Source organism: Podarcis raffonei, chromosome 7 (genome assembly GCF_027172205.1).
Source record: "Podarcis raffonei isolate rPodRaf1 chromosome 7, rPodRaf1.pri, whole genome shotgun sequence".
Lineage (NCBI taxonomy): Eukaryota > Metazoa > Chordata > Lepidosauria > Squamata > Lacertidae > Podarcis > Podarcis raffonei.
Window position 1 is genome coordinate 1,018,542 of NC_070608.1, and position 9,722 is coordinate 1,028,263.

General features: G+C 50.9%; 1 protein-coding gene across 4 annotated transcripts; it reads left to right on the top strand.

The window, feature by feature from the left end:
• The first annotated feature begins 21 nt into the window (after positions 1-21).
• FBXL6 (F-box and leucine rich repeat protein 6) lies at positions 22-9,346 on the top strand. Of its 4 annotated transcripts, none has more exons than XM_053395057.1 (10): positions 22-65; positions 1,743-2,312; positions 2,600-2,755; positions 2,944-3,007; positions 3,622-3,753; positions 3,926-4,033; positions 5,969-6,082; positions 6,572-6,803; positions 7,605-7,854; positions 8,869-9,346. In XM_053395057.1, exons 2-10 carry the CDS (start codon positions 1,795-1,797, stop codon positions 9,035-9,037), a joined length of 1,743 nt encoding a protein of 580 aa, XP_053251032.1. In that variant the 5' UTR covers positions 22-65; positions 1,743-1,794; the 3' UTR covers positions 9,038-9,346. The 4 variants fall into 4 exon arrangements, with proteins under 4 accessions (XP_053251032.1, XP_053251034.1, XP_053251033.1 ...); XM_053395059.1 differs by having other exon boundaries at positions 32-65; positions 1,747-2,312; XM_053395058.1 differs by lacking the exon at positions 22-65 and adding an exon at positions 780-940.
• Positions 9,347-9,722: the final 376 nt, after the last annotated feature.

The following is a 9,722-nucleotide window of genomic DNA, read 5'->3' on the forward strand; positions in this document are numbered from 1 at the left end:
CCCCTTCCTCCGGGAGCCCCGCCCCTCCCCGGCTGAGGGGACGCGGCGGAAGCCCCGCAGGCCAGGTAAGCGCGCGGCGGGCCTCCGCTCGGCCCCCTTCCCGGCATCCCCCGCGCCGACGCGCTCCTTCCCACAATGCCCAGCGGGCCCTTGGGGGCCCCCCCTTCCCTCCCGGCGGCCCACAATGCCCCGCGCCCACCCCCGCCGCCTTCCCACAATGCCCCGGGCGCCTTGGCCTGCGCGGCCCGGGTCCATCTCCCCCCTCAGGAGCAGCCCAGCCCCCCCCCCGCGGCTCTGTCCCAGCATCCCCTGCGCGCCTCTCCGCCCGGGCTGCCTTCCCACAATGCCCCGCGGCGCCCTTGACCCAGGAGCCAGAGTCCCCCGGGATGCCCTTGGTCCACTGTGGGAAAGAAAAACTGCTCCTGTTCCCTTATGGGGGACACAAGAGCCCTTAGAGAGTCCTCTGCAGGATCCCTATTGGTAGGAGAAAAGAAGAGAGGCCAAGCAGAGAATATTGAGAAGCAAAGCAGCTCCTAAGCCTGGTCTTTATTGGACTGTTGCCACAGGGTGCCCCCTTCACACGCAGGAGAAAGGAGGAGGCACCCAGAACAAAGGTGCGCAAGGCCTTATAGAGAGATTTTAAATTCCCTGCCCTGGAGCTCAAGACCACCCCCAGATACATCACACCTACACCACAGAAAAGGCAGTCTACAACAGAAATTTGAGTGCTGTTGTTTTCGCTGTCTGCCAGGTTATCTGATAATGCCTTATCTGATTGCCTTTCCTGGTAGTCTGGCCATTCCTTTGAGATGGTGATTTCCCAATTCCTGAGACAATGGGAAGGTTCCCCCACCCCCTCCCTCCTTGCAGAGAAAACATTTGGTCAGTTTGGGAGTCAAAATGGTTTCAGGAAGGTCTCCCTGTGCTGCTCCAGACATTGGTACATTTATGAACATTTATTATATATATATATATTTATGCATATGTGTGTGTGTGTGTGTGTGTGTGTATGTATGTGTATATGTATATATATATATATATATATATATATATGACCTTAAAATTCTTATAACAGGGCCAAACTGCCCAGCACCTGGCTCCGTTGGCAGCTGCGATTTCCCCAGCCAAAGCAAGAAGAGGCTGAGCGTTGATGGCAGGAGTGGAGGGACAGGGCTTGGATGAGGCAGCGCCTGGGCACCAGGAGAAGAAGAAGAGTGTCCTTGAGCTACTCTCTCATGCCCTGTAGGCATTTATTATTATTATTATTAATAATACCCCACCCATCTGGCTGGGTTTCCCCAGCCACTCCATTGGCATTCGGCAGGAAAGGGGGCTCTGGAAGGCGGCTTCAGCCCGCAGGAAGCCTGTAATCCTCAGTGGTTCAGGTGTGGCCATAATAAAGAAGGGAGTGGCTTCCTGCTCTAGGCAAGGCTGGTCAGAGTCAGACCGTAGACTTCCTTGAATGTAGAGAAGATTCTAGTTGCAAATAGGAGCTGTGAGGTGGAAGGCCCCAGCTCAGCTGAGCCATAAGCTCATGATGTGGCCTTAAGCAACTGCCATGGACACGTGTGTGTTTGTGCACACACACACACACACACACACACACACACAACGTGGGAATAATGAGACAGGCCTGCTTTATGACTTACTGAAATTTCAAGGACTTGGATAACTTGGGGAGAAGAACTGTATAACTGTATATCCCTTCTTGCTGCAATGGTTGTTCTTTCACATTTCCCCAGGAAGAATTCACTGGACACCCCCTTATGATCCACCATAAATGAGAAGGCCAGCATGGATGAGAAGCCGGGAGGGAGTGAGCTGTCTCCAGGGCTGCCCCCCTCCTCTCTGCGACGGGTTCCCCGCAAGAGGGGGGCAGAAGTGAGTGGGAAGATGGGGCTTGCTGGCCAGGCCCCAGCAAAGAAGAAGAAGAAGGCTCGCAAAGCCCCTCGGAGAGTTGCCCCTCATTACCTTGTGCACGAGACGGACAATGACATGCTGCTGATAGTTTCCAACGTGGAGGAGGCACGACAGCGGCCGCTCCGGAAAGTGTCCAAGAAGAAAGGGAAGCAGAAGCAGCAGAAGAAGGGATTGAAGAAGCAGGCAACGCATGGGAGGAAACGCGTAAAAAGAGAGACTTCGGCAAACCGGCATGTGGCTTCTGAGGATCAAGGAGAAGAAAGCAAGGCCCTCCCCCTCAGCACCCAGCCAGCACCTGGAAGTTCCTGGGGCGAGTGCCTCCCAGTGGAGATCCTGGTCCAGATATTCCACCATGTTGTGGCGTCGGAAGGCTCAGTGCCGTTCCTCTGTAGGTAAATGGAGCGCTGTGGCCGCAGCCAAGGGGCAGGAAAGCATCCTGCCTGAGGAGAAGCAAGAGATCCCACAGGGCAGCCTTTGTCAACCTGGTGCTGGCTTCGTGGTTTGGCCTGTGCTGCGTGGGCTGGGACTGATGGGAGTTGTAGTCCGAAACATCTGGAGGGCACCCACTTGGCAAAGGCAGCCATAGAGCATGCATTATGTTGCCAGATACTCACAGTGAGTAGCTGTAATGCCCAGTGGCCCTGTGAGACGTGACACTCATTACTGGTTTTATCTCTAGGGTGGCCCGCGTGTGCCGGCTCTGGTACGGAGCGGCTTCCAACCCTGTGCTTTGGCAGAAGGTGACTGTTGGCCACTGCTGGGTTGCCCCAGGCCAGAAACATTCTGTTCTAGAGAAGAAAGTCCTAGACACAATGGGGTGGCTGGTTGCCAACCGGTGAGTATATGCTTTTCTTTGTGGGGAATACAGTCTTTGTATGTGAGGAGCATAAGTCACCTGCCAGATTCCACCGCCTTTTCTTTGGCAGTGACTCTGTGGCTTCCCTAGCCGTCTCCCTGCTCCTCTGGAGCCTATATGCATCAGGTAAGGAACGCGGAATCATTTTATGCACTTGCTCCCTGCAGGTTTTCTCACCTCCGAGACTTTGCTCTTTGCCACTGGAAAAGCCACGTGCCTTTTGTCCTGAAGGTGGGTGAGGCTACTGCAATCTTATTCCTTTTTAAAGGTAAAGGGACCCCTGACCATCAGGTCCAGTCGTGGCCGACTCTGGGGTTGCGGTGCTCATCTCGCTTTATTGGCCGAGGGAGCCGGCGTACAGCTTCCGAGTCATGTGGCCAGCATGACGAAGCCGCTTCTGGCGAACCAGAGCAGCACACGGAAACACCGTTTACCTTCCCGCCGGAGCGGTACCTATTTATCTACTTGCACTTCGTGCTTTTGAACTGCTAGGTTGGCAGGAGCAGGCACCGAGCAACGGGAGCTCACCCCATTGCAGGGATTCGAACCGCCAACCTTTTGATCGGCAAGTCCTAGGCTCTGTGGTTTAACCCACAGCACCACCCACATCCTTTTTACTGGCCTGCAAAAACCCAAATTTTGAAAGTGGGCAAAAGATGCAAAACAAGACAACTGCTGCCGTTTTGTTTAATTATTGTGATATAGTGCTGTGTTTTTCCGTAATGTATAGAGCACATTGATGCTGGAGGCAAGGTTAATGTGTTCTTAATGTGTAGAACACCTTGACACCTGAGGCAAGGTATCTTCTGTCAACTAATCTCCCTTTTCTGTCCTGGACTATTTAGGCAATTGGCAAATCCTGCCCACTCCTTGCATCTCTCAAGCTGTCCCACTGCCGTGGCGTCACCACTGAGTCTCTGTGCAACCTGGCCGGAAGCTGCCTGCAACTGGAAAGCCTGAACTTGCAGAATTCTCAGGTGAGTGGTGGCTGCGCTCAGCAACTGCAAGGTAGTGTCTCAAGGAGAGGGCAGAGTTCCTGGATCCCAATGGCTTGAACCTGGATCCCACTGCCTTCTCTTGTAGATGTTCAGCTGCAGATTGGTTGCAGTATTGAGCTCCATAACCGATGTCTCTCTTCTGCGTTTCCAGGTTGACCCTTCGGCCGTGGTCAGCTTTCTGGAAGCTGCTGGCTCTCGGATCTGCCATTTATGGTTAACGTACAGCAGTCGGCTGAATGCCATTTTTTCTGTGCTTTTGGTAAACTTAGCTGAAACCCCATGGAGGGATTGACTTGTCACAGAATAGCTATTGTAAACAATCTTGAATCTCTGGCTGGGGAGCAGTCCTCCCTGAGGGGGCAGCTCACAAATGATAGAGTTGGCGTGGGTGCATAGTGCATTTAGTTCAGCCCCCTGGGACTCAGTGCAGGACAAGCAGAAGTGAACCCCCCCCCCAGCAGATGCAATCCTTAGGCTGTGCTTCAAAACCTTTCCATTTTTTGGAAAGAAAGTGCTTTGCAGTCTCTCGTTTAGTTGGCCTCATAGTAGCACTTTTGTTCCTAAGGTTAGGGTTGGAGAGAGAGTGTGGTCCAAGGGGTAGAGCCTTGGATCTGGAAGAACCAAGGTAATAGAATTGCTTATCCAATGGACTCTCAGGGTCATGTTGCATTTGTCATGTGCCTCTCTTCCTGGGTGGCCAACTCCATAGAGTTGTAAAGACAGATGAGGGGGTGCAATGTGCGCAAAAACTTTGCCCATTAGGAGTATTGTATAAAAATGTAATGATTTTAATGATGTGTAGTTGGAGTACTGCAGCTCACATCCAAAAAGGAAGTCTCTTAAGGACTACACTCTGGAGGTTTTGTGGTGCATATTTTTTCAGTTTGTTCAGCTTGAGGATGTGAAAAATCCTAGGAAAGTTTGAGGCAAACCACCCGAATGCTTGACTCTTGTCCACCCTAGCAGCTTAAAGCATTTAGTTTACCCAAGCCCCCCTCCCATGAACTTGTCAATGGAAACACTGGGTGTAAATGTATTTATTCTTAAACCGGGAATTGGGGGGGGGGCAGAGGCTGCATCTCCCATCAACCCTCACCATTGGCCATGTGGCTGAAGCCAATGGGAGTTGAATGTCCAACATCTGGTGTGCCACGAGTTAAATAAAAAGGTGCCAGAATGGGACTGACTAAATGGGTTCACAAGGTAGCAAATGTCTCTTTATCATAAGGGGAGGTACCGGAGAAGAAAGTTGTCAACCCTTATTCTTTTTGAGCTGCATTGGCTCACAGTCAGTTTCCGGCCCCAGTTCAAAATGCTGTTTTTTACTTCTAATCATGTACAACCTCCGGAATGAATTAAGTTCGTAACTAGAGGTACCACTGTATTAAGAACAGCTTTGGCTCAGGGTGTCTGAAGGAACACTTCCTGGCATATGGTAATAATAATAATAATAATAATAATAATAATAATAATAATAATAATAATAATAATATTTATACCCTGCCCATCTTGCTGGGTTTCCCCAGCCACTCTGGGCGGCTTCCAACAGAACACTAAAATACAATAACCTATTAAACATTAAAAGCTTCCCTAAACAGGCCTGCCTTCAGATGTTATTTTTCTTTTTGACATCTGGTGGGAGGGCGTTCCACACAGCAGGTGCCACTACCGAGAAGGCCCTCTGCCCGGTTCCCTGTAACTTGGCTTCTTGCAGGGAGGGAACCGCCAGAAGGCCCTCGGCGCTGGACTTCATGTCTGGGCTGAACGATGGGGGTGGAGACGCTCCTTCAGATATACTGGGCCAAGGCTGTTTAGGGCTTTAAAGGTCAACACCAACACTTTGAATTGTGCTCAGAAACGTACTGGGAGCCAGTGTAGGTCTTTCAAGACCGGTGTTATGTGGTCTCGGCGGCCGCTCCCAGTCACCAGTCTGGCTGCCGCATTCTGGATTAGTTGTAGTTTCCGGGTCACTTTCAAAGGTAGCCCCACACAGAGCGCATTGCAGTAGTCCAAGCGAGACTGATCACCAGCTGAGATCTTTAGAGAAAGCTTGACTCCGTACCCCACTGTTGTCTTGAGGCTAGGCTGGTGGGCGTGCAGGATCAGACCTTCTCGTGGTATCTAGGTTTTAACTAGTCCTGCTGGACCCCAGTGCCATTTTCGGTTGTCATTGATACCTGACTTTGCTTTCCAGAATGGCAGCTGCCCAGAACTGCAGCTTCTAGAGGTGAACACAGAGATAGAGCAAAGTACTCAGCACTTCCAGCTTCCGATTGAACAGCTTCAAGTCGCTTGTCCACAGCTGCAGGTGTGTGTGGATTAACTGGGGTTGTGGGGCTGCCTTCTCTTCTTCTGAGATGTGTAACCTAACCTTGACTCCCTCGGGTTCAGGTCGGGGGTCACAAGCAAGAGACTTCAGCCAGGACAGGGAAATAGCTCTGTGTGGTTTGCGAGTGAGTGAATGGTTTGGTAATGTGCAGCAGAGAGTCTTTGTCTTTGCTTTGTGGTGTGGAGAGGCAAGCCGGGGGGAGGGAGGTTTCTCTCCCCCTTCCAATTATCCGGTAACAGATGGCCTGGCTTGGCTTTCTTGCTTGAGTCACCTGGATTTTTTAACCGCTCCACAGATGCACGGTGGGTGTGGCTTTATTTGTTGGTATGTCTGAGAGAGGAACTCATGCGGGAAGATTTTCCTTCAGGGCAGGGATTTGGGTTTGGTGTCTCCTTGCCCTGTGGCTGATGAGTAATTCAGAGCTCAGAGCTGCCCTACTGACCCTCCTGTTCTGCTTGTTCCTTCCAGGTCTTGCGCTTGCTCAATCTCATCTGCTACCCAAAGCCCATTCCCCGCTCGGCTCCCACTTCCCCTGGCTTCCCGCAGCTGCAGGAACTGTGCCTGGCCACAACCTCTTTCTCCTTCATCGACGACAGCATGCTGAAACGGATCCTGTGCACTTCGAGCCGACTCCGTGTGCTCGACCTGCGCGGCTGCTTCCGTGTCACCCCCAAGGGGTTGGAGATGCTGCCCTGTCCGGGTGGGTGTGGAAGGATCTGTCGCCTTTGTGTTTTCTAGGCCCCTTTCTGGGCAGCCTAATCATCACCACCATCCCATCACTCATGCTCATACATACCTTTGTTGGCAAATCTGCTTGTTTAAAGCAAGACCTGGCTCAGTCATTTTCACCTGCGGGTTGGGACTCCTCCTTTTAGGAGCTTCCTTAGGCTGAGTTGGATCATTACCTAATACTGCTGGGCTGCTGCCTGAGGAATAAGGTCTCCTCTTCAATATGGGTGCCTTGTTTGTGGAGGAAGCTGAGCCTTCCCCTAATGCGTGCATTATATCTGTGCAGCCATTCTTATTCCCCCAAAAGATAAAAGAACTCAGCGAGGGGAAAGGGGAGTTTGAATGCAAAACCACAGTGAAGTAAATTGTGTGTGTGGAGCGCACAGCTCTGCTGTTGTTGTGTGTAGTTTTAGAGTTCTTAGGCACATGAAATTGAGATTACACAGATCTTGGATGTAGGAAGGTCCTCTTGGCCACCTCATAAGGGGCCCAGAGTTGTCCGGCCTGCAGTTTATGACAAGAGGATGGTACATGGGATTTTTAGAAGTTATCTAAAACAGGACTGCCCCAGTCAAAACCAGTGGTGGTAGCGATGATATTTGTTTCAGTGAAACATGGCTGTATCACCGGATAATGAGTTTGGCCTTCCAACCCTGTTTGGTGTAAGATACATCCCCGTGGCGGTTGTATCATGTGATTTTATTATTTAATCATTGTACGTTTCCTTGTTGTCACTACGCTTATCCCTCCTGACACCAGATGTCTTCCGCAGACCTAGAGCAGCTCTACCTGGGCCTGTACTGTAGTGCCAGCCACCTGCACCTGCCCCTCCAAGGCAGCCCCCTCATCACCTGGAAGTGGAACCACAGCTTGAGAGAGCTGGATCTGACTGGGCAGAGCTTCAGCGAAAGTGATCTGGAGCAAGCAATGGCTGCCTTCACTCAGGGAGACAGCGCCAGAGGGGAGCCAGTCCTGCGCTCCCTCAACCTCACGGGAACCAAGGCTGCCCTCCATACAGTCAGGTGAGCCGCGGGGGTTTCCCCTGAGATCATTTATTCCCCTCCTCCAACTAGGTCCCAACCCAGCTCTCTTCAACTCTTGAGGAAAACAATGTGGGGGCCACTTATATACTACTTGGATGCTACCTTCCTTTGAGGAAAGGTGAGAATCTTTGGACAGAACCACTTCTGGGCTGTGTCTTGCTGCTGTTGAATATATCTATATAATCATTTAATATCCATAATCCTTCAAAGTAAAAACAAGCAAACAGTTTCACTATGGCTTAAAACATACATCTTAATAATTTTTTTTAAGAAAATAAAACAGCAAGATGAAACAGCAATAGTCAAAAACAGTTTCATCACTATTTGGATCTTGGGGAAAATGAAAACACCCTCTGTCTGGTGCTGAAAGACAGCAGTGTAGATGACTGCCAGCAGTACAAAAGCAGAGGCGGTGGATTTCTTCTGGTTTGTGTAGGATTATGGTTAGACCAAAAAGTAGCAAGTGCCACTCACAACATGACCTCTGCTGAACGTTGCTCCCTATGCTGGCTTCGGTTTGCCTGGCAGGCAAGTCTGCCCTGGGAATGCCCAGACCCACCACAGTCCATTGGCTTGAGATCCAGGCCCGGCAGAATTCACTTGTTGGCAGGCCTGGCCCGAATAATGGCTGCTTTTCAGGCCAGCTTTCCCACCTACAAGCCCCCTGTCCCCAGTGGGACGGAAGCCACATTCCTGAGTCGTTGGGAGGAACTTTGCACTGTTTTCACATTTATGGAATCTCTTGTTTTCAATCCATTTGAGACATTTTGGAAGGCACGTGCGTCTTTCTCTAAGCTTTGGGTTGATCAGAGTTGGGGCCTTCAGGGGAAAAGCACAGGCATGTCAGCCCTTTGGAACCCTGTTGGTGTTTCTTCCTGTTACTGACCTTCACATTACGAGTGGCCTTGTGATAATCTAATGTTTTGCCAATTCCCCACACCAGCAAGGTTGAGAAGGAGCTCAACATTGATCTCCTTTCTTTCTCCCCATAAGCACCCTGATTGTCAGCTGCCCTGCTCTCAGCTACCTCAACCTGTCATCCTGCCGCCATTTGCCACGGGGCATGAAGAAGGTGTACCGGGGTTACGGTGAAATCCGGCAGTGTTTGCAGCAGCTCCTGACCAGCTCGGAAGAGCCAGCCACACCAGGAGATGCCTCATAGCAGCTGCCTCTCCAGGAATACCGTAATAGGAGGATCAGTTCTGTCTCTCCTTGCCGCAGCAAGCCAAGTTCCTGTCCTTTTCAGCACCTACACCTTTCCCAGAGGGGTCTTACACCTTTCTCAAGGCAGCAGAGGTGCAGGATCTGTCCCTTGCAAGGAGAAGAGAGACTGCGATGTTCTCGCTGCACTACTGGGAGGGGAAACATTCTAGTCGCTCTGTCGCCACCTTTTTTGTAACTTATTTCTGTTGTCTTTTCTATTGTTTGTAGCTCCAAACTCTACCAGAATAAAAGAGTTTTTCAAAATTTGCACAGTGGGTGTGACTCTGTGCTCTCTCTGGGCCTGGGTTGTAGAAAGCTGGTTGCTCAAACAGCAGTTATCCAGCAACTTCCGGATGTTTCCTTATCCTTGCACCTGGACCCCCTAAAAACACTTTGTCCAATCTAGAGTAGGAAGATCAGGGGGAGCTGCTATTCGTAACATCTGGGGGAAGTTGCTGCCATTGAACGTTGACTTGTTTTGCCTACCGATGTCAGGGATGTGATTTAGAAGATCCTTTAGCGAGCTTTTAGTGTCATTGGCCCAGTCCTGTGGAACTCTCTCCTACTAGAGATTCAGTGAGTGTCTTCTGTGCCAGCTTTCATATGCCTGCTGAAAGCTATCCTGTGCCACCAGGCCTATGCAG

What these genes read in the sequence shown, in the direction of transcription:
- FBXL6 (XM_053395057.1), top strand. Translation starts at nt 1,795, where the DNA reads ATGGATGAGAAGCCGGGAGGGAGTGAGCTGTCTCCAGGGCTGCCCCCC. An exon ending in GGGTGGCTGGTTGCCAACCG is followed by an intron (nt 2,756 to 2,943) that starts GTGAGTATATGC and finishes TGCTCCCTGCAG; the next exon opens with GTTTTCTCACCTCCGAGACT. An exon ending in GGAGATGCTGCCCTGTCCGG is followed by an intron (nt 6,804 to 7,604) that starts GTGGGTGTGGAA and finishes TGTCTTCCGCAG; the next exon opens with ACCTAGAGCAGCTCTACCTG.